This window comes from Gossypium hirsutum, chromosome D01 (genome assembly GCF_007990345.1).
Source record: "Gossypium hirsutum isolate 1008001.06 chromosome D01, Gossypium_hirsutum_v2.1, whole genome shotgun sequence".
NCBI lineage: Eukaryota > Viridiplantae > Streptophyta > Magnoliopsida > Malvales > Malvaceae > Gossypium > Gossypium hirsutum.
The window spans coordinates 44,516,553-44,541,090 of NC_053437.1; the positions used below are offsets into that span (position 1 = coordinate 44,516,553).

General features: G+C 34.9%; 1 protein-coding gene, 1 long non-coding RNA gene, 1 other non-coding gene and 1 pseudogene across 4 annotated transcripts; 2 read left to right on the forward strand and 2 right to left on the reverse strand.

The window, feature by feature from the left end:
• The first annotated feature begins 3,466 nt into the window (after positions 1–3,466).
• Positions 3,467–3,573, forward strand: LOC121214254 (small nucleolar RNA R71). The gene has a single exon (XR_005909839.1). It is a non-coding gene; the product is annotated as a small nucleolar RNA R71 (small nucleolar RNA).
• A 5,095-nt stretch (positions 3,574–8,668) lies between these two features.
• Positions 8,669–17,720, forward strand: LOC107922251 (protein VAC14 homolog). 2 transcript variants are annotated; one of them, XM_016852184.2, is made up of 20 exons: positions 8,669–9,058; positions 9,167–9,280; positions 9,384–9,449; positions 10,677–10,766; positions 10,856–10,975; positions 11,066–11,094; positions 11,211–11,353; positions 11,437–11,531; positions 11,765–11,851; positions 12,056–12,163; positions 12,272–12,363; positions 12,563–12,644; positions 13,850–13,915; positions 14,914–15,029; positions 15,189–15,309; positions 15,495–15,656; positions 15,783–15,911; positions 16,503–16,571; positions 16,804–17,097; positions 17,300–17,720. In XM_016852184.2, the coding sequence occupies exons 1-20, from the start codon at positions 8,969–8,971 to the stop codon at positions 17,387–17,389; spliced, it is 2,163 nt and encodes a 720-aa protein (XP_016707673.1). In that variant the 5' UTR covers positions 8,669–8,968; the 3' UTR covers positions 17,390–17,720. The 2 variants fall into 2 exon arrangements, with proteins under 2 accessions (XP_016707673.1, XP_040943743.1); XM_041087809.1 differs by lacking the exon at positions 15,783–15,911.
• Positions 17,721–17,878: 158 nt separating this feature from the next.
• Positions 17,879–23,511, reverse strand: LOC107922252 (ankyrin repeat-containing protein At2g01680-like; annotated as a pseudogene).
• LOC121214067 (uncharacterized) lies at positions 19,281–20,176 on the reverse strand. The gene is made up of 2 exons (XR_005909682.1): positions 19,877–20,176; positions 19,281–19,507 (listed from the first exon to the last, which is right to left on the reverse strand). It is a non-coding gene; the product is annotated as an uncharacterized lncRNA (long non-coding RNA).
• Positions 23,512–24,538: the final 1,027 nt, after the last annotated feature.

The window sequence follows — 24,538 nt, forward strand, 5'->3', positions numbered from 1 at the left end:
CAATAACTGCTTTTTAAGGAATTCGTCTTTAATCATTTGACTATCACCATAATTATTCCCTGCTTCTAATAGAGACAAGTGATCAGCCGTTTGATTTTTAGTGTCTTTCCTATCTTCGATCTCCAAATCAAATTCCTACAGTAACAATATCCATCTAATGAGTCTAGGCTTGGCCTCTTTTATTCTCATCAAGTATTTAATGGCAGAATGGTTTGTACAAACTGTGACTTTGGTGCCCACTAAATAAGCTCTAAATTTTTCAAGGGCGAATACCACCGCTAACAATTCTTTCTCCATGGTGGTATAATTGAGCTGTTAATCTGTCAATGTACGGCTTGCATAATATATAACATGAAACATCTTGGCTTTTCTTTGGCCTAAAACTGCTCAGTCACTTGCATCACACATCAATTCGAATGGTAAAGTCCAGTCTGGTGCAGTGACTATAGGTGATGTAATTAATTGCTCCTTTAACTCTTTGAACGCTTTTGAGCATAACTCGTCAAAATGAAATGGTATGTCTTGTTCCAAAAATTGACATAGAGGTTTGGATATCTTAGAAAAATCCTTGATAAAGCGACGGTAAAATCCAGCATGACCAAGGAAGCTTTTGATTCCTTTCACTAATGTTGGTGGTGGTAACTTTTCAATGACTTCTATTTTTGCTTTGTCGATGGTAATTCCTTGTTGTGAAATCTTGTACCCCAAAATAATGCCTCACAAACCATGAAGTGGCATTTTTCCCAATTCAACACAAGATTTGTTTCTCGACATCGGCAAAGTACTAACTCCAAAATTTTCAAACAGTCTTCAAAAGTGTAGCCAAACACTAAGAAAACATCCATGAATACTTCAAGGAATTTCTCCACCATGCTGGAAAATATTGCCATTATGCAACGCTGGAATGTTGCAGGGGAGTTACATAACCCAAATGGCATTCTTCTAAAAGCAAATGTTCTATAAGGATAGGTGAATGTAGTCTTTTCTTGATCAGTAGGAGATATGGCAATTTGGTTATACCCTGAGTATCCATCTAAACAACAGTAGAAGGCTTTCCCTACTAATCTGTCCAACATTTGGTCTATAAAAGGCATAGGGAAATGGTCCTTTTTCCTTACTTTTTTGAGCATTCGATAATCCATACGAACTCTCCAACCTGTGACAGTATGTGTGGGAATGAGTTTGTTGTTATCATTGTTAACTATGGTGACCCCTCCTTTCTTGGGTACACAATGAACAAGGCTCACACAAGGGTTATCTGAAATTGGGTATATAATTCTAGCATCCAACCATTTGACAATCTCCTTTTTAACTACTTCCTTCATGATAGGATTCAGTCTCATTTGCTACTCAATATATTTGCCATGGTAATCTTCAAGATTATTTTGTGCATGCAGATTGCTGGGCTAATTCCTTTGATATCGGTAATTAACCATCCTAAAGCTTTCTTGGATTTTTGTAAGACTTCTAGTAATTTCATCTCCTGGTCTGTTATAAGCTCGGCAGAGATAACTACAGGTAGTGTATCATTATTTCTCAAATAAGCATACTTCAAATGCAATGGTAATGGCTTCAAATCCAGCACAGGTGGATCTTCTATTGACAATTGAGGAGGGTTGAAAGATTGACCTAATAAGTCTAATCATTCAAAGCTCCTCCTGAATCCATTTCCAGATTGTTGAATTTCTATCAGTTCTCTAAATTCTTCAGTCAATTATGTTTCATTTAATTCAACAGAGTCTGCATCAAAATTGTTGTACATATGTCCTGCAAATTCTTCCTGAATTACAATGTCAACAAATTCAACAACATGACATTATTCATCTGGGTCTGCACACTTTAAAGCATCAAACATATTAAATGTTAACTACTGATAATTAATTCTCATGGTTAATTCACATTTCTGTACATTAATCAATGTTCTACCAATTGCTAAGAAAGGTCGTCCAAGTATTATGGGTACCTCTTTATCTGTTTCACATTCTAGAATAATAAAATCTGCTAGAAAAATGAACTTGTCAACTCTTACCAGTACATCTTCAATTTTACTTTCTGGATGGACGTATGACCTATCAGCTAGTTGTACTGTGATTGTAGTAGGTCTTTCCTCTCCTATCAAAGTTTCTTGGAAAAAAACATAGGCATTAGATTGATACTTGCACCTAAATCGCATAATGCTTTGCCTACATAATGGTTTCCAATCGAGCAGGTTATAGTGAAACTCCCTGGATCTTTTAACTTTGGTGGCAGTTTGTTCTTCAGCATTATTGTGCACCCTTCAATAAGTGCAATAGTTTCGAACTCCCCTAACCTTCTCTTATTGGATAGGATATCTTTCATGAATTTCACATAGTTAGGCATTTGCTCTAATGCTTCCACCAAAGGTATATTGATCTGTAATTGCTTCAAGACCTCTAGAAATTTCTTGAATTGAGCATCTTACTTCGAATTTTGGAAATGCTAGGGAAAATGTGGCGATAACCTTCCTTCCACTTGTTGAGGTTGCTTTGCCATAGCATTTGTATTGGCTTTACAAGATGAATTTGCTTATGTATGCTTTTGTTTACTCCCATCTTTTGTAGTTTGTTCCACTACTGATTTGAAAGTTGTACTTTCAAGGACTTTTGAACTTTCCTTTTCAGTAAAGGCATCATTCACAACTTCTGCAGCTAAGTGCCACTCCGGAGTGTTATGGCCTTACTTTGTTCCTTTCCTTGAGATCGAGAACTTTCCGTGCCACTAGGCAATGTTCATTGTTGTCTAGAATTTAATGCAATGGAAATTTGTTCCACTTAATTCTCCAGAGCTCTTAAGGAAGCTGTCTGTCTCTAAATAATCGCATAATTCTTAGCCATATACTCCTTTAATAGAGCTTCTATAGTTGATGTTAAAGATGATGAAATTTGTTTCACATTTTGCTGAGGTATTAGTTGACTGTGTCCAGGTGGTACACCAACCATATTCTGTCGATTAATATTACTGACATTTCCCATTCCTTGATTACTCCAACTGAAATTTGGATGTTACTTCCACCCTGGATTGTATTTGTTGGAGTAGATATTGTTGTTGCTATGATAAAAATTTCCCATGTAATAAGCAGAGGCTGGATTGGATAGGCATTCACAAAAAAAAAAGATCTTCTCCACAGTATATGCATGCTAGTTCTGCAACCTTCATCTCCTACATTGCAGAGGGTATTTTCAAAGTTTTAATCATATATGTTAAAAATGATACCTGAGCTGTTAAAGATGTAATCGCATCAAGTTCCATTCCTCTAACAACTCTTTTATCACTACCAACTTTGGTAGTGGGGTACTAATAATCATTATTTTCTATTCTTTTCAGAATTTCGTATGCTTTATTGTAGGATTTGTCAAGTAAAGTCCCATTAGCAAATGCATCCACCACCATTCGTGTATGAGCATTTAATCTGTTGTAGAACATTTCTATTTGTGTCCAATGCTAAAAACCATGCATTGAGCATTTTCTAATTAGTTCTTTGAAACGCTTCTATGTTTCATATAATGTTTCATCTTTTGATTGCCTAAACGATGTAATGTCGTTCCTAAACTTGGCATTCATGTTGGTAGGATTGTACCTAAGCAGAAATCTCTGACACAGTTCATTCCAAGATACCACCGTACCAGATGGTAACGCATTCAACCATGATCTGGCATGATCTCTCACTGAATAAGGGAACAATTTTAATCTAAGGGCATCTTCAGGGACACCCTGCTGCCTAAATGAGTCACAGACTTCAAGAAAAAGTCTCAAGTGAAATTTTGGCTCTTTAATTGGTAAACTACTAAACTGCCCTACCCTTTGTAGCATCTGAAACATTAATGGTTTTAATTTAAAGTGTTGAGCTTGAATATGTGACCTAACAATTCCTGGATTTAGATCATCCAAAATAGGCACTACATGTTCTCTGATAGGTCTGTCTTTGTCATCTATGATTCGAGGAATATCAGCATTCCTTTCATTCTGAAGTACTGGATCTTCTCTAATTGGATCATTTTTAATTCTCTCTATTTCTCTTAACTATTTTCTTCTTCGCCTTAATGTCCTTTCAATTTCAAGATCAAAACAATGTTTCGTATACTCTTGAATGTTTCTTCTCATACACTAATACAAACCTAAAAAATAAAATAAAATACTAATTAACTGCTCTAACAAAAATAACACGAATAATAACAAATCAACTTTTCACCAATATTGTCGATCTCTGGCAAGGGTGCCAAAAACTTGTTGCGTGTAAATAACTAATGCACTTGTGCAAGTGTACATGTCATTCAAGTAACAGAGTGATAAGTAAGTATTGTCTCCACAGGGATTGAAAATTGGTAAGAAATTGAGTAAGTTATTATAATCCTATTGACTATACTGAATAGTAGGAAATACTCTCAAGTTAAATAAGATGTTTGTATAATGAATTAATGAAATCAAATGCTAAAAATAAAGAATTGATATGACAAATAAAATGTTGTGGCATAGTACATAGAACGCAAGAGTATTTCTATTGTTGAATTAATCGGGCTGGAATTATTCAGGTGAAATGTTCATATTAAAATAATGCCATGAAAAATATTATCTAATCAACTGCTCAGAGAGTCACTACTGTAACCTGTCTCTTTTGATAGCTAAATCTTAAGCTAGAAATCTAAGTTACTGTATATCTACAGAACTTTGGATTAATAACTACAATGAATGTTCTTCTCTGTACAACTTGCAACATCTATGTCTAGAGTGCTACAAATATTTTATTGAGTATTTGCTTGTATCAAAGGATTTAAGATCTAGTATATTTAACCTTTTCAAAATTAAAAATACATCTAAGAACACAACACGCAATCAATTATGTCTAGAGCTTACATGCATGTATTTAAAATAAGCATAAATTGAATAAAACAGTAACATAGACAATCTCAAATCAAGGGCATTAAAGATGATAAAACATTCACCCAAATAACTCCAACCCAAAAAAGATTTAGATCATGGTGGAAAACTTAACATCAAAATAAAATCATCGATGAACATTCTCAAATAAGTTCGAATCACAAAAATCAGGAAAATAAAGGTAGAAATGTAGGAATTCTCACCACACTCTAACTTCTCTTTGATCTTTAGATTGTACGTGAATCTAGGATAACTATCTCTCCCCCTTCTTCACGTCTGTATTATGCTCTCTTAAGCTACACCCTGTTTTTCTCTAGAATTCTCCAATAGAGAGAAAAAACCATTGTCACCAATTTTCTTCTCACACAAATTCTTTTCTTTTTTCTTCTTCTTCTTCTCATTTCTTTTTTTATTGGGTAGATCCGTCCCTCTCAGCACACATTTGTTTCTCCTCTTTTTTTGGTGATTTTTTTGGTACACGTCCAGCTGGCTGAGGGTGACGTAGATAGAGTGCTAAGTCATCTTCCTGAAATTGCCATGGCAATTATGTTAATAATTAATCTCACCATTTGCCACGGTAATGTTTCACTTCCTTTATTTTTCTTTTGCATCCTCTTCATCCTCTTCTTCTACCTGCACCTGTGTCTAACCACAACCATAACTTTTCCTTCCCCTAGTAATAAAAGTAATAAATGGTGATCATTATAGCACAATTCAAGCTTTATTATGCAATGTTCTAAAATTATCCTAAAAATGAAGATGTATTCACTTAAATACAAACAATTAGTTCCATTTAGAGTCCTAAAATATAACTTCTTTCAAGAGTTATTAGTGTATGAAAGGAAGGAAAGATGAGAAGTAAGGATAGGTCTCGTTGATATGGCAAGGTGATAGCAAGTTAATTTTGTGATTTTAATGTATCTATTTTTGGATACTTTTTTAATAGAATACTACTGAACTTATGATTTCTTCTTAAATCTCATTAGGGATGAAATTGGAGTGCAAAAATTCAAAATCATGCAAAATGGAATAAATCGGAACAAAATACAAGAAAATTGGCTAAATTAGAAAAATCACAGAATTAATGGTTGATCAAATCAGATTTTTGAAATTGTCAAATTCTATAAATAGGAAAATTCTGGTTTTAGTTTCATAATCTTAGAGGAATCATGTTGATTTTAGTTGGTTGAATCATGCTAAATATATTACTTGAAAAGTGTATAAATACTTGTATAAGTGGCTTAGAAAGACACACTAGAATTTACACAAGAAGTTGAGTTGGATATATTTTTCCTTATTCCTTTCCACTCGTCTATAGCTTGGCAAAGCTTACTACCAATTTCTTTCTTTTTTCTTTCTTTTGGTATAATTGCTTTGCAAGCCCTTTCTCATTTTCACCCATCACTATTACACTCAAATCCACATTTAAACACCAATTGAGTATGATTAATTTCATGCTCAACTAAACCTCATTTAACCTTAGCCCGATTATCATTCCTATAAAAAATCGTGAGATATGAACTTGCATTAAAACCTTTCAAACACGGTATTTGTTATCACTCTGGTATATGGGATAGTCACAATCGTCCCTTAAAGTTAATGTAATTTCAATTCAAAAAGTGCGCGTTCGGTTGGAATTGTTGGCCTATAGTTGGGAAAACGAGACGGTCATCTGCCAAGTTCGAATTCTTATGAACAAATTGACATGTCTAATTGGAAAAAGTTAGTTGGGTTTTGTTAATGGAGATAGTGGTCGGATTTAAATGACCCACGCGGTTGAGGTAGTTGATTCGAGTTAGGCTTTTTTAGATCGCAAGGCTACCAAGATCTTAAATTGCAAACGCATGTTACGTGGTAGATAATTGGTAAGGGTTGGTTTGCAGGTCATATTGAAACCTACTATACAAGGAAAAGTTGGCGGTTGAGGCTTCCTTGATCGCTATAACCAGTTTATCATTTGGAAAGGAAAATCTACTTTCAAGGATCGATACGAATTCAGAGTGTATCAAGGCTGAGGCTAAGTATTAATATATTTGATTCATCGATTTAATTTAATTTCCTTAATTTTATTTTGCAATCATTATTATATTATATATATTATTTTCTTTATCAACTAAAATCTCCACTTTTATTCTTTTTTTTTCAGCTCTGCAATGCATAGGTCGTGGGTACGACAATTACCTAGACTTAGGAATCTGGTTACTTAAAATAGGAAAATTAGGAATCCAGTACATGTAGGATCAACCCTACTACTCTATACTATTATTTAATTAAGTTTGAGCGTAGGAAGTTATATTTGGTGGTTTCGATGTCCATCACGAGGTATTTGGCATATGGTCGAGTGGAGAGCTCGACCAGAGGGAAGTGTTGTAGTGAGCAGAGTAGCTCGGAGGAACAGGTGGAGTCCTCCACCCTGATAAAGAATATTCGCTTTGAGTGAGCAGAGAGTATTTATGTTTAGTTCATTTTACGATTATTACCCTTGTACGACAGGGTTTATTTATGTATGACCTAATGAAGGAACTCACTAAGTTCATTTGAACTTACAAGTGGTTGGTTTATGTTCGTAGGATTTGCAAAGGTTGATCAAGGACTTCGAGGAGAGACCAAGCCAGATGGAGAGGAGATTGTGGATCGCTGTTGGACTAAAGTCATGCATATAGGAGGGGTACCATTGGAGGCTCCGCCTCAGGGTAAATCATGGTGTAACCAGATAACGTCCTTAGGGTCTGGGTTCTGAATTAATCAATGTAGAACAATTTCGAGTACTACGTAAAGAAAGTCTAATGACTTTTCTTTTTCTCAAAGACTATATATAAATAGTATCAAAGTTCCTTGTCTTAAAGAGAGAACGATCTCCTCATTTCAAATTAGTGAAGAGACTATTGAAATGACTTAGAAGGTCAAATAGTGGAATTCTATTGAGTATAACAAAGGACAACAAATTAGAAGACAAGAAATAAAATGCTAGCAAAATCATGAAATAAAACACACTCGGGAATCACCCATCTACATGCATGCAACATATGCGAAATACACAAGGGACTAAAGAAAGGATGTGGAGAAAAATGATTTTCTTAGAAAGTCAAGAAAAATCCAAGTAAAATACAAACACTAAATTCTTGGAAATAAAATGATTAGAAGATCTTCAAGGAAATAGAGAATCAAGGAAGAAATAATTATCATAAGATAGATTGTGAATTGAAGAAAAAAACTATAGATGATTTAGAAGATGGAAGAGAAAGGTGATTACCGGGTAGTTACCTAACTCTATTAAAAGGTTAACGATGAAAAAGTGAAAACACTTTGAAAAGAGAAAAAAAATTCGGTTCTTACACTATGCTCAAACTTTTGCTATCATGGTTACAATGCCTTTTACCCTTTTTTTTAATTGATTACCAATTGAATTTTAATTTTAATTTTTAAATCAAAAAATAGATGATTAAGTTCATGAAATTAAAATTATGGGATTAAATTTTAAAACTCTGAAAGGTACAGGGACTGGAGGCAAAATAGACATTCAATCTAATTTAAAGATAAGTAATTATTAGTAGAATTAGGTGAAAAAGTAGCACTTTTTCTAACATTATGAAATTCCAATTTCACCTTTATGCTCACCCTTATGTCGTTCTGAGTCTCTCGGCTTGTAGCTGTAAATACCATATATGGGAAGGTTGATTTGGACATTTCATTTAAATACGTCACTTTCGACACCCTTTCTCCATTTATCTAAACTAAAAACGACACAATCCAAATTCCCAAAAAGTGATTTGAAAATTAGTTTGTTAAAAAACATTCAAATAATAAAAATTAAAGAAAGGAAATTGAAAATCCGATCGCATTTATTTGGAAAAAAAAAACTATTCGTTTCTGCAAAATTTCTCCAGATCTGTTTTTCCCCTCGATTTTCATTTACCGGTCCAGAAAACAAACCGCAAACCCTAAATAGACCAAAAGGGAGGGAAAAGAAAATATAGAAGAAAAAAACTATGTTCAGATTCGAATTTGAGAAGATCAGGAAACGAATTTGATTTTATCGAAAAAAGGTGTGTTTTTTTTTTAAATTTCTGCTATGGCCGACGCGCTTTCTGTGATTCCGGCATCAGTTCTCCGTAATCTTTCCGACAAGCTGTACGAGAAACGCAAGAATGCTGCCCTTGAGGTTTTTGTTCCTTTCTTTTTTGAATTTCCGTGGAATTTAATTTGCAGCTCTCTTTTTTTTCAGTGATCAAATTGCTTAACTTTTTTTTGTTATAATAACTACTTCTAGGTTGAAGGAATTGTGAAACAGCTGGCGTTGTCGGGAGATCACGAGAAGATATCGGCGGTGATCAAATTGTTGGCCAAGGAATTTACCTACTCTCCACAAGCCAATCACCGTAAGGTTGGTGGATGATGAATAATTTTGTGATTTTTCTCACTTTCACTATTAATTTGATTTGAATTTTGGCTCGGTCTTGTTAAATTCCGGTCTTCTGTTTATGTAGGGAGGATTGATTGGTTTGGCTGCTGCCACTGTTGGGTTGACTTCCGAAGCCGCGCAACATCTTGAGGTAAGCACTAGTTTGGCTTTATTTTGAGTCTGTTAACACGTTTAAACCTTTTAGAAGCATGTAGAACAGTGTTTACCATGGCATTGATATTCAAGAACCGAGAATTACATCTCAAGGTTTATGGACTATTGCTCTATAATTGTAATGTTTTAGGGTTGTTAGGGCAGGTTTGGTGTTTGTTAATAAGGAGACAACTACACTAGGCATACATTTGGTGTGCCTTATTAGTTATTACCTGACATAAGATATGGGATTTTCGTCACTTAATAAACTTTAGTTTTTTACCTTCAGACTTCTGTGTCTCTGGTAGGGAGTTGGGGATACATGGGAAATTAGGGCTCGCTTTTAATGAAATCTGAAAGGAATATAATTTAGTGTCATCTCACTGACTTGGTTTGACTTTTGAAAGTTTCTAGTATTCAAAGGTTGCTTTATTGAACAAATGTTATCATGATTGCTTGCATGGTGTTACTATTTTAGGCTTAGCCCGTTTCTATTTGTCGTATAAGTTGTAGAAAACTGCTTGGATGATGCTGTAGTTGCCATAATTTTTTTAGCCCCTTGTTGGTAATTGGTAATGCATTGATGTATTTTCTTATTTGTCTAATGTGAACATGTGAGCTCTTTCATCAGTTCTTCATTACTCTTGCATGAGCTTCTAAAAGAATTGGAAAAATTAGAAGGTTGAATTAGACATTGATGCACATTTAATAACATTATTGGCCAAGTTCTTAAATATTGTTATTTCGATTTGACCTCTTACTTTGGTTTGTTGTTCCTGTTATAAGAACTCTTTTCATTATTAGCTGATATGATTATAAATTGTTGATTAAAAAGCTTTCAAGCATTGTAGTAGACTGCATCTATTGGTGGATTTCTCTGCCACTTATGTAGCTTGGCTTGGGTATAGTGATATTTATATTTCCCCTTTCCGTTTTAGTCTTGTGGGGGAGAGAATGTGGGTGTTGGGCTGGGACAGGCTATAGGGGTATGAGTTAAGACTTTAGGTCCTTTCAGGCACATAGAAGGGATTAACGTTGTTTGAAGTTTTATTCTTTCTCAAGCAGAAATATGAAGTAAAATGAGAAAATGTTGTGATTATTTTGTCTTTATTAAGAAGTGTCAGTTATTTTTTCACGGTTAGATGTTTATTTAGTTAACCTCTTTTCTTTCCTCTTCTTTTGTATATAATTTAGTGATTGATTTTCTTGTGATTGAATCTGCTAGCAAATTGTGCCGCCAGTGCTTAATTCTCTTTCTGACCAAGACAGCAGAGTACGATATTATGCTTGTGAAGCACTATATAACATTGCAAAGGTGAAAGGAGACTTGTTTACTTTTTTTTTTAATCATTTCATGTCTTCTTTACTAATAGTGGATGGGATATGCTGTCTTCTGCTGTACAGGTTGTCCGAGGAGATCTCATCATATTCTTTAATCAAATATTTGATGCATTATGCAAGCTATCGGCTGATTCTGATGCCAATGTACAGAGTGCTGCTCACCTTTTAGATAGGCTCGTGAAGGTTAATAATTGCTACCTCATCTAAATGTTGGCATTTAATTATGTGAAATATGAGAATTTATTGCCCTTCTATTTTTACAATGTGAAACAGGACATTGTTACTGAAAGTGACCAGTTCAGGTCTGCTTTGTTCCCTTCCAATTTCACTTCTTGAATCTTGTTTCATTTAGAAGTCTCATTTGAATTTTCTGGGAACCATCTTTGTAATGTTATTTGTATGGTTGCTTTGCCTTCAGTATTGAAGAATTTATACCATTACTGAGAGAGCGTATGAATGTCCTGAATCCCTATGTTCGCCAATTTTTGGTTGGCTGGATAACTGTACTGGACAGTGTTCCAGATATTGACATGTTGGGTTTCCTCCCTGATTTTCTTGATGGTAATAAAATCTTGGTCTCTTAAACCAATTTACCACTTCCTGATGAGAATTATTTTAATTAATTAGATCTTGATAACTTTCAGGTTTGTTTAATATGTTAAGTGATTCTAGTCCTGAAATACGGCAACAAGCTGATTCAGCACTTTCAGAGTTCCTCCAAGAGATTAAAAACTCCCCAGTAAGACTTCTACTAACATGTTCTTTGACTGTTGGATTGGCTTCTTGGCCATTTGTCTTAAAGATCCTTATGCTAAGATTCTCTAAAATCTTTATGGTAATAACATGATTGATTACCTCATTATTTGTACTGAACAAGGTTATGGATTTATTATATATCATCAAAAGTATTTCTCATGAAAAAATATTTTGTTCATTTGTAATTTTCTGACTCGAGCAGTGCTACTCTTGAAGTCTGTAGATTATGGTCGCATGGCTGAAATACTGGTGCAAAGGGCAGCTTCTCCTGATGAATTTACTCGGTTAACAGCAATCACTTGGGTGAGTGGAATTTGACTTTATGTTGCCATAGATACGGGAATAATTTTAAAGCAGGAAAGGGGAAAATAATCTTGATAATGGATTCTTCCTCTTGTTAACTTATATATTCATACTATGATATTTTTTTCTTGCTACTCTTAGACTGATTATTTCATCTGGTACCTTTACATCATAGAAATTGAATCTAATTTTTGCCCTGGACAGATAAACGAATTTGTAAAACTTGGTGGAGACCAGCTTGTTCCTTACTATGCTGACATACTGGGAGCCATCCTCCCCTGCATATCTGATAAAGAAGAGAAAATTAGAGTGGTAAGTTTGTTTCTTTTATAGTCTTCTTAAAGAATCATAAATAACCATCTGCAATGTCTTATAGAAATATGTGAGTTCTTTCCTTTATGTTTTTTATTTTTATATTAGGTTGCTCGTGAAACCAATGAGGAACTTCGTTCAATCAAGTCTGATCCAGCGGAGACTTTTGATGTTGGGGCCATTCTCTACATTGCAAGGAGGTTAGTTTTTGTTACCTAGGAAAAATACTAGTCTTGAGATGTTACTAGTAGTCTGCACTTCCATCCGTCAGCATATGCAGCGCTTCTGTATTTTGAGGAGCTATTGAAAAGTGCTTAAAATGGTGTCTTTGTTTTATTTTACTCCTGAAATAACTTTGTAATGATTTTGTAGTAATTACCATTTACTTTGACTGATCAGGCAACTGGATAGTGAGTGGGAGGCCACTAGAATTGAAGCATTGCACTGGATATCAACCCTTTTAGACAGACACCGTGCTGAGGCGAGGAAGCATTTATTTGTGATTTTCATTTACATTTGGATGCGTGTGTGCTTTTGCATACATTTTTTACTATCATCATATTGGTCTTACATGCACAAATACTTAATTTAAATCCATGTTTAACCATTTCAAGTCTCCTTGTAATAAATTTCTTAAAATGATACCTCGTAGGTGTTTGGTTTTCATGTTTCTGTTCCTTTCTACTATTATCTTCCCTTTGAAGTTTTGAGGAGTGTCTATTACATTATGCCTTATTTCTTAAGTTGTTTTTGGTCCTAGTAAAATTCACTGAAATGTTGGTCATTAAATTACATGTAGAGGCAAAGTGTAAAAGGTCCCAAACTAAATTTCAATAGCCCTTTTTCAAAAAAAGAAAAAAAAAATACAAGTAGACTTGATATAATGGTGTACAATGAGATACTGATAGCCAAAGTCAAAGCAGTTATTTGTGATTTTCATTTACATCCCGCCAGGGGTTGGGGGGGGGGGTCACATATATTTTTACCATAATCATATTGATCTTACATGCACAAAAACTGAATTTAAATCCATGTTTGTGCTACTCTTTAAGCATTTAAAGACTCCCTGCGATAAATCTCACATCTCTTAAAATGATACCTCGTAGGCGTCTGGTTTTCATGTTTCTGCTCCTTTCTATCATTATCTTCCCTTTGAAGTTTCGAGGAGTGTCTATCACTTTATGCCTTGTTTCTTAAGATGTTTTTAGTCCTAGTAAAAATCGCTGAAATGTTGGCTGTTAAATTATAGGTAGAGGCAAAGTACGAAAGGTCCCAAACTAATGTCACTAGCCCTTTTTATAAAAAAGGAGAAAAAAAAACACAAGTAGACTTGATATAAAGGTCTATAATGAGATACTGATGGCCGCCAAAGTCAAAGCTTGTTGGCTACGTTTGGTACCTGGATATATATAGCATCTGCATCTCAATAGAAGTCCTAATTGACCTTTCTTTAGACTATTGTTAGCACTTTTTGTTGAAGCACATCTGATACTGCATCCTTGATTTCTTTTCATGTATCAAACAGACCTCATTGCATTGTAAAGGCATGATAATTTCAACATAAATCGAAATAGGAAGTGTATAGTCTCTTGTCAAATTTGTAATTTGCGTGTTATATTTATTTGCAGTTTATGATGCTAGTTTTGCTCCTCTATGCATGATGTTTAACTTTTTTACCTGAAACAGGTCTTGTGTTTTCTAAATGACATATTTGACACCCTTTTGAAAGCTCTATCTGACTCTTCTGACGAGGTATATTTCTGCTTCTGCTTATGTGTTTCGCATTTAACTATTCCATACTTTATTTTATCTTTATTATTGTTTTGCGTATTTGTATTATTATTATGACAATAGGTCCATAGTTTTTATTTTATTTATTCTTTTTTTTTCACATATTTGTATTACTATAATTAAAATAGGATGCGCCCTATATGTATAATTTTGTTTCTTGGATGCAACTGCTATTGAAACTTTCTAGCTTACTCTGTTGGCAATATCCTTATATTCTCTTCTTTGAGAACCTAGAAAGAGTGTTACCTTTGCAAGAGGTTCTCCTACACCCCATTCTGTCTTCCGTCTGATGCTTTTCCAAGAGATGGGATTAAGGATGGATGTGGATATGTCTACTCTGTTGGCTAAATGTTAAACCTGAAAAGTAACAAAAAGGGGGGATTGCAAAATATGGTACTGATGAAGAAGCTAGAGTTCCTGAATTTCACTGGGAAAGTGTTAAAGTTCTTGCCTTGGACTCAATTAGTTTGCTTTGTTTTCTTAATTTTGTTAGAGGAATTTCTTTCTTAATCTCTCTGACATTATTCCAAAATTTGGTACAAGTTAGCAGTAGTTAAATTCATTTGATATTTGTTATTGTGTTTCTTTTGTTTCGTTTCTATAATCTTCCACCATTTCTAGATTGATCCTGGCTACTGCTCTCTTTATCTTGAAGCTTTTTATCCTCCCTTTGTCCTTTTATTAGGCTGACTGGATGATGATGAGATGGTGGTTGGGAGATCTTCTTCCCCATAATGTATTGGGATCATCTTAGTCATTACTGAATGGATGGATGCTATTATGTTGGGATGTATCTAATGTAGCCTATGGTCTTCCTCTCTAATATCCATTTTTATGTCATAAAAAGTGAAATTAAAACTGCTCATGATTGATTTTATGGGTTTTGGTTTCAATTATTGATGTCAATTCTCGTAATTAACATATACTAATTTATCATGCGATTTTGGTTTTGCCATCAGGTTGTGCTTCTGGTTCTTGATATTCATGCATGCATAGCACGAGATCCCCAACACTTCCGCCAGCTTATTGTTTTTCTGGTGCATAATTTCCGGGTTGATCATTCTCTTCTGGAGAGGTGATTCTAGGTCCCTCAAGCCTCATATAGTATTTAATTTTTTATTATGAATTGTTTTTTTCAGTTGAGCACTCATGTAGGCTATGTGGCCTACTTGTCTTGTAATTTATGTACAGTATCTCATCACTTTCTTTTGCAAATTTTCTCCTGTATTCTTAGGCGTGGTGCTTTGATAATCCGTAGACTTTGTGTTCTTTTGGATGCTGAACGGGTCTATCGTGAACTATCCACCATACTAGAGGGAGAAGCAGACCTGGATTTTGCCTGCATTATGGTTCAGGTTCTGTCATGTATTTAAGGATTCAATTAATGCAATAATGCTCTTCAGTTGACATAATAAAATGAAGCTGCTCCATAACTTTAAAATGTGATAGTCATGAAATTATTAAAGTTTATATGTTTTTTTCCTGAATCTTTATCTTTTAGCTGAATTGTGTCCAATTTTAAATTTTATCCCGTGTGCAGGCCTTGAATTTGATTCTACTCACTTCTTCTGAGCTATCTGTGCTTCGGGAACTTTTAAAACAGTCACTTGTTAATGCTGCTGGAAAGGATTTGTTTGTTTCTTTGTATGCTTCATGGTGCCATTCACCCATGGCCATTTTAAGTCTTTGTTTGTTGGCACAGGTAAGAAATTTTAATTCCTTCAATTGCTAGACAATCCCTCTATTTTTATGTGCGGTGGGCTGAGAGAAGAGGTGTGTTTGGACAATCTACTTTGATGGTTGTTAATCTAGTTTATTTGCTTGATAGGCATATCAGCATGCAAGTGCCGTGATTCAGTCCTTGGTTGAGGAAGATATTAATGTCAAGTTCTTGGTTCAGCTTGATAAATTGATTCGCTTGCTCGAAACTCCCATCTTTGCTTATCTTAGATTGCAGGTTCCTAAATAAGACTTACTACTTGCCTCAGTTGTCCTTTTAATATCTTTACTATGCTTGATTTGTAGGAATTGTAATATTGCATGTGTTCTTTATTTAGGTTTTGGTTCACTTCCGATATTTGCTCATATTTCAAGTCTCAGGGCATATTTTTTATTCATAATTATTTCTCTCCCCCCCCCCCCCCAAAAAAAAATTTGACACATACTTGTGTATTTCACTTGAACTAAACTATGGTACAGCATGCAATTTTGTTTTCCGTAGAGAGATGCATATTCTAATGCTCAACCATTTTATGATGGGATGTTTGGCCAATGACTGACTTATGTAGCCTTTGTTATTGAAAAGGTTATGCTCCATTGAACTTTTATGTGAACAATTTTCCTTCTCCAATAGTTGCACATCTTCATTCACTGGGAGATTTGTTTGCAGGTTGCTGCTCATTTTACCAGGCCAAACTATGGCTTTAGTGAATTCATTGGTTGTAATGTAGTTAAAACTTTTCTTAGAAGTAATTGGTTTACTAATATTTTCCTTGTTTATGTTTTAAATTTAGAATGTTGTGCAGCTGACCCTTTTTTCTGATTTCAGCTTCTTGAACCAGGAAGGTATATATGGTTGCTGAAAGCATTGTATGGTCTTTTAATGTTACTTCCACAGGTATGTCCGTGCTACTTTCTTTTCTTGGCACCCCTGCCCCAAACCTAAAAAATGGTTGTCAGTGCATTAACTACTTGACATCATCAAAACAGATCAAACACTGTAGGGGGATCTTTGATTGGTTTTAAGGGGGGCATGTAGTGTGTTCACGCATGTCACAAACTGGTGCATGCACAGACACTGTGCATAATTTTCATTGTTAAATTATATTGACCCTTTGATTTATTTACAGCAAAGTGCTGCATTCAAGATCTTGCGAACTCGTTTGAAAACTGTGCCATCGCACTCCTTCAATGGTGATCAACTCAAACGAGCATCATCAGGCAACCCATGCTCCCAAATTTTACATTATAGTGGATCCCAAATCACTGAGGATGGCAATTTAAGGCAAGATAATGGGAATTTACAGAACGGAATCAACTTTGCTTCAAGGCTACAACAGTTTGTTCAAATGCAGAGACAACATCGAATGCTTGAAAAATCACAAGAACAATCAATAGCTAGAAGTAGTTCCACTTTATCAAAGGTGTGTGAGTTACTCATTGATCTTGTTTCATATTCTTGCATCATTATCTTAATGATTATGTTGGACATTGTATTAAGTTGTAAATTTGATTAAAGTAACCACATTATACATTTGATCTTTATATGGGCTATTGGCAGAAAATGAAAGGTCCTGTTGACCGGTCTTTCTTCATGATACTTTACCTTTATACATTTTTATGCAGGAAGGGCCAGAAGCAGAAGAATCCCGGGGACCTCAAACATCCAACTCAAACTTGCCTCCTTCAAGATCATCCAGAAGAGGCCTGGGGTAATTGCCAAATTAATTGATGGTGCTTCTGCAACCTACTTATAGTTCAAGGTCATTGTACTATGATCTCAAGATGGTTGAGCCACAGGTGAGATCTGGTATATAGTATGTAAAATTGTATATCATATTAGTTTGTTTCCATTAAACTCATGGAGGTTGGGATGGTGGAAATTGGGTTTTGAATATAAAGCTTGGAGGGGCTTTCCAAGCTATTCTTTTTCCTTTGTAAACAGGATACGCCCATGTGGTTCTGTGATCTTTTTATTATTATTATTGAAATCCACATGGATTAGAGGGAGATGATGAATTTAGAGAATGCAGTTTTTATTTTTCTATTTTCTTCATGTCTCGTAGCAATCTTACAATAAAAATAAGGGAATTTCTGATTCATGTACAAATTGATCTTTGGTGTAGCTATGTATGTACACTTTTATCGATCCCTTTTAATCGATGCATAATTTGATTATGGTGGGCTGTTTTGCTGTCTCAGTTGTTGCTTTCTGCAGGCCACAGGAAAATATAATGGATGTATGTGACAGCAAAAATAGAAAATTGGCCTCAACTAGTCACTGGATTAGTGGCAAATGACTTGTGTTGTTTTAAGTATTTGTTGACAGCATGTCATTCTGGGTTCATATCTGGATAATCCCTTCCCTTACATTTGATTAAAAAATAAATCCTTTGGCTATACAAGGTTCCATTTCATTTAGTTGATACCTTTTATTTATTTATTTTGATTAATCATAACTTATTTTCAAAAGGTAGCAAAACCCTGATGTGCTCATCTTTTAGTAGCTTTGATCTAAATAATGGGGAAAGGGGTGCTTTCGATTTTCCAAGTCAAGCCTTTTTCACGCCAATTTACAGGGTAGAGAAAAGCTTTAAAGCCTCTTCCACCAACTTGTTCTTTTTCTCTTCGTGTAGTTAGTTCTCTAATGCTGCATTTTCATGAACCATTCACGCCTTACCGTTATTTTCCTCAATTTCACACGCAAGACTTTAACCAGAAAAGTTTCCACTTTCAACTACCAGCAAATCTTCTAGTTATTTAGTGGTGGTTTCTTTAAAACAATTTTTTCTTCATTTGACATTTTTGTTTAATACATTATAACTATATGCATAAAATATTTTAAAAATCATAATGTCGTATGCATACTAATTTACAATGCTCACATGAAAAACATAGTCTATTGTACACAAATCTACAATCAGCCTTGGGATTGTGAACAGGAAGCATGAACTACGGTCTTGCTTTTACAGCATTTGGATTAAAATCTGTCAGCTTTGATATTTCAACTCTGAATCATTAGGCGTCAGCCATTTAGTTACACAGCAAAAGACTTTCTGCGACTGTACCATGCTCCTTTTACAAGCTTTAATTTAGTGGCTTTTTTTTTTAAAAAAAAAATAGTGTTTACGAAGCATATATCTTCTCAAGGTCAGAATTATAATCATCATCATCTGATATATTTGCAGAAATGTCCATGAGAAAGACTTGCTTCCACTTGCCCTCTTTATTCGTCTCTCTGAGTCGCTGTGAAAACCCCGAAAATGTTGTCGAAAAACAAAGTAACACATGCTCGCAAGTGTCCCAACCAGAATTGGTGCTCCAACAATGGTTATAGTGACAGCCATCCATGAATTCCCTTTTCCTACAACCACAAAGGCTATTGACAAAAATGCTCCACAAGTGCAAGCACAAGCAGCCCACATTAGCTTGTTAACCACTGATACAACCTGTTTTTGAGCATTTGTGTCCCATGCTACCAATGTGATCTGAACAACAACAACAGCCATTGATATGAAAGGGATGTGGCATTCAAGAGGCAGAAAATGCGGAAACCTACGTGATCAACTATGTAATACCCAATTTGCCCGGCCCAATTTTATAAATAAAAACAAAATAAAAATTTATTAAAAGTCCATCAGTCCATATTACAAGCCCAAAATCAATACAGCCCAATCCTAATTCGGCCCAATGTAGCCCAAAATATTCCCCAAACCCCGAAACCCTAGCCTTTAGCATCACTGCCCTCCAGCCGCAGCAACAGTGCCCTCCTCACACCGCCATGCACGCCACGTTGGCATTCGTACGCCCCAGCTAGCCCTCGTACGACTGTACCTGCAGCAAACAACAAGACAACAACAAAAAAGGAGGAAAAAGCAAAAAATAGCAACAGAAAAGAAAATAGGAAAAGATAGCAGAGAAGGAGATGTATTTTGTTTTTTATTTTATTTTTCTTCTCGATTTGGCTTAAAAAGCCAATTCGAAATCTGTAAAGGGGGCTTGATCCTTCTTTTTACACAGAGATATTGAATACAACAGATATTGAGAAAAATACAAAAAAAATATAACAAAAGAAATAAAAAAAAAAGAAATTTTTTTTTGCTGAAGGTGATTCCTTCCTCCTCTTTCCTCGTTTCTATTTCTTTGATGTTCGTTACTGCTATTAATGGTTGTAAAATAAAAAATAGGGGAAGAAAGACTAACCTCTGTGTTGACGTGACCGAAACCTCGCTCATTTCGTCTCAATCGAAGTTCGGGCGAGAGCTATGAGGCCGAAATCGGCGGAGCTTTCGGTGATATGAGGCTAGGGTTGAAACCCTAGCATAGACGAGAGAAGGGGGCAACCCTTTCTTTTTATTTTTCTGTTAAGCAAACTGAGATACAAAAAATTTTTCTAGTTTAAATAGTATAGTCGCACGACGTCGTTTTGAGCTAGGGTTAACTGCCCTCAAAACGACACCATTTAATCTCCAACCCGATGACCTGACCCTGAGGCGGCTGAGATCCGCGTGTTGTGGCTTTGGTAGGGTTATTTGTGCATTTGGTCCCCCTTCTTTTGTAGTGCTTTCAAATCAATTTTTTTTATTTGCAAATTTCAAGCTACATTTCGCTTTCGTTTCACCTTGGCCCAGATTATACGATGCGTTTTGGAGGGATGGGAATTATTTCCCACTTGGTCCCCCAAGTTCTCCGCACATCGCATTCTGCCCCTTTACTTTATTTTATTTTCATTTGGCTCCTTTAATTCTGTTTTTAAGTTAATCTAATCCCTTTCGTAGTTTTTATATAGCAATTAATTTAATAATAATATTATTATTTATTAACTCTAGTATTATTTGTATTATTATTAAACTTTTCATTTCATATACATGTGACTTATTTAGATTAATGTATGTATGTTATTTGATATATTACGCATATATTTTTATTTACTTTAAAATTCATTTTAATATTATAATTTCACATAGTATTTCTTTTATCTTCCTTTAAATCTATTTCAAATTCGTATATACATATATATATTATTTGTGATAAAATTTTATGTATGTGAATTATTAATAATTTTCAATTTTCGCCCTTGTATGCTATTCATTTTTAGTCTATTTCAAAGATTGTTTATATTAATTTACTCGATATTCGTTTTAATTCTTTAGCTTTTAGTACTAATATATACCAACATAATATGAGATTCATGCCATTATTGTATTGCTTTTTTATATTTATTGATTGTTTGACATTCATTAGCATGCGCTTTAGTTTATGAATCACCATCTCGCATTGTACATCATTATTCAATCCTTTTTATTTCGTTCAAAGAGTTGCATTTAATATCATTTTTGTATCAAAACCAATTTATCCAAAAACTTTCAAAATAACGCAATACTCGAAATTTGGAATCCTCGAGAGAATGGAGCCCTAACGTATTGAGTTCAAATTTTTCTCGTCGAATCTAAATAATCAAGAACATCTCTTTAAATTAAAACATAAATAAAAGCTCATTCTCAGGAATTTGATACGTCGTGTCCTAATATATTGGACATGATATGTTGATTCCTCGAGATGAGAATTTTTTAAAATAATAATAAGGGCTATATTCAATGCTAGAAATTTTGAGAAATTATGCCCTAATGTATTGGGTTTCAATTTCTCATCTGACTTAAAACAATTGAATATCCTTTTTAAACTTCACCGTACAAGTTTTGGAAATCAAAAGACAAGCTTATTCTCGAGGACTAAAAATGTCGTGCCCTAATGTATTGGGTGTGACATTTTATTACTCTGAGACAAGGAGGTCTTTAGCATCCGCATCGATTTATCCAAACACCTTTTATAAAATTAACATTAATAAAAGGGAGGATCATGTTTTTTAAAATTCTTCACGAATTTTCGATATTCGAAATTAAGACCTTAATTAATCAATTCGGTACCAATTTTGGGCGTTACGAGGGTGCTAACCCTTCCTCGTGCGTAACCGACTCCCGAACCTGTTTTCTCAAATTTCGCAGACCAAAATCATTTTCAAGGTGAGCCGATCACATCACATTAAAAGGTCAGTGGCGACTCCAATTTTTGTTTTTAGTCAACAACTATTTTTTGTTTTTCAAAAAAAAAAGGTTTCGACAAGCTATGTTGGCCTTCCCTTCATCCGGTTCACTTGTTACGTATTCACCAGGCAAGTTGAAAATGGCTAAGAAGGCTATCGATGCAAAGAGCACTGCAACAACAGTGATGGAATTGGTGGTGTTTTGAACAGCTTCTCGATGGAGTTTCTGAAGTTCCTTGGCAATTCCGGACACCCTTATGTTGGTTTTTTGGTTTTGTAAGAATTGTGACTGCACTTCATGCTTAATATCACTCACAATCCTCTTAAGTTCCATTGCTTCATTCACTTGGCCAACATACCTAGCATGCTGTGCACCTGCCTCCATCAGAACTCCTTTAATTTCCAGTGTGGATTCTCCAGACTGGAGTTTATCGGCCAAATCCAACGCGGTTTCGTGCTGATTATTAATGGCATTGATATCAATCGATCTTTTGGTTAGCAACAAGCTCACAATCTGAAAAGCAGAGGAAAACAGGATATCAGTTAAATCTTACAACTGCATAAGTTATGCCATTGCTGGTATGTGACAAACAGTGAGAGAGATACCTGTGGACGAGCCTTCCTCGTAGCTATATGCAATGCGGTATTCCCCTTTTTGTCTCGTTCATTCAGTAGTGAGTGATTGGCAAGCAATATTTCATCAACGACAGCCGGGCTCTGACCCTTCACCGCCATATGGAGCACGGTTTGGCCTTTCTTATCTTTGATGCTCACAATGCCTTGATCACAATCTGTAAGAGCTTATACTACATTAGTAAGGCCATACCTTGCAGCCGTATGCAATGCCGTCTTTCCATTTTTACGAACTATCCTAATGCAGCTTGGATCGGCACTCAATATCGCATTTACGACATCTAAATGACTTTTAACAGCTGCAAAATAAAGGGGGCTGGCATTCGTCGAGTCACATAGCTCACAAAGCTCCGGCCAAATTCCCAAAAGTTCCTTCGCCATACCTACAATGCACAAAACACTATATTTGGTCAATCACAATTCAGACACACACCGCGACAAAAAGCAATTAAAATCAAGATTTCCCTATTTCTCTTAAACCTTCCACCAGATGCATGTTTTCATGAAAATGGACCCTCTCCCAATTAAAATCAAGCTGAAATATAAAACCCAGATTGGCAAAACCAAATCATGATTGAGAAATCAGAACCATACCCAAGTTTCCTAACTTAGCAGCAACATGAAAAGAGTTAATATCAGAGTTGGACCTCATCTTTACAACCTCAACATCACAAAACTTGAGCAAGTAGCTGAAAATCTCCTGCAAATTGTTTTCTGCAGCAATGTATAAAGCAGTCTTCCCTGACTCATTTTGTGATGTCACCAGATTAGACACCGTCGATGATCCATTAGACGGTTCATCTTTTGTCAGCTTATCCAACATCTGCTTCACAGACTGAAGCTCCCCAGATTGAACAGCTGCAAAGAAAGACTGCTGAGTGAGGAACCGTAAAGACTTGGACTCCATTAAAGCTGCTTCCTTTTTTGGTTTAGTTGTAAATGATAATAGATCGATCTCTTGAATTTGTTTTTTAAATATGGTTATGGGTTTATCTGATGGATTGAGAAATATAATGGGGGGGGGTATCTGCCATTAACAATCGTGTCTCAGAGTTGACTGTTAAAGAAAAACAACCACCCGGTGTGAGATTATCCAACAAATATGTGGGTATTTTCACCTTTTGGAAATATGGGGTATAGCTTTGTAGTTGAAGTTGTAATGTATTTTTGTATTTGGAGTAATCAGAGTTTAAATGCTGTGAGATTCTAAGAATCCCAATTGTTGCTTTGTTCTGGTGGCTGTGACATCTTTTCACTTTTTGTTTATTTCCTTCTTTGGGTGAGGAATAATGGAGGGATAACTGTAAATTTATTCTCTAAAATTACTTTGTTTTTAATCGTTTTGTTCTTAATGTTTAAAATTCAATTAAATTGGGGACACGAATGTCGCAGCTCGTGTAGCAGTAAACTTGTTTTGTAAAAAATAATTTAACGAAAATTTGATAAATTACAATGCCAAAAATCAATTGTCGAATTTGAGTGGCAAAGCTAGAATGGCAAACTTGTTATTTGTTGTAATTATAATGACAAAAAAAGGAAAGCATCAATATGGACTGAACCCCACACGGAATTGGGAGCAAACCTGTAATCATTGGATTAAGGAGATTGATACATTACGTATGCTTTATTATAACCTAAAAAATTATTCATTAAATGTAATCAAGAGAACCCATATATAAAAGCATTTTTCGTCTAAGTTCAACTGGAATCTAAATTGTCATGCTTCCAATTAAGCCCAACTTCCTAATATTTCAAAAGTGCAAAAAGTATGTATTTTTAAATTATTAAACATTTATAAATATATTATAAATATAAAACGTATTAAAAATAAAAAATAAAAATTTAAAGCTCTAAAAATATTAAAATTTATTCAAAAAAAACTATATACTTTTTCAAAAAAAATATTAAAATATTATAGATTTCTTTTTGAAAAAAAGAATCTAATTTGGTTAACCGTAGCCTCTAATGACACCAAAGCTAAGCAAACATTCATGTCAAGGATCACAAGCCTCTCGAGGCTGGGCACCACATGGACTTCCGTAGGCTGTCATGAAGGAAGTGTTTATAACCATGAGGGTTACTAAAGCAGTGACCTGTTAAAAAAAGGTAGGTTACTACAACACAGGTAGCTTGGGTGAAGTCCACGTGGTGCTAGGCTTCCTGATCGCTTCTACCACTGAGAGGCTTGA

Excerpts from the sequence above, each read along its gene's own strand:
- LOC107922251 (XM_016852184.2), top strand. The coding sequence starts at position 8,969 with ATGGCCGACGCGCTTTCTGTGATTCCGGCATCAGTTCTCCGTAATCTT. Across the intron at positions 11,095-11,210 it reads ACTGAAAGTGACCAGTTCAG|TATTGAAGAATTTATACCAT; the intron begins GTCTGCTTTGTT and ends CTTTGCCTTCAG. Across the intron at positions 15,030-15,188 it reads GATCATTCTCTTCTGGAGAG|GCGTGGTGCTTTGATAATCC; the intron begins GTGATTCTAGGT and ends CTGTATTCTTAG.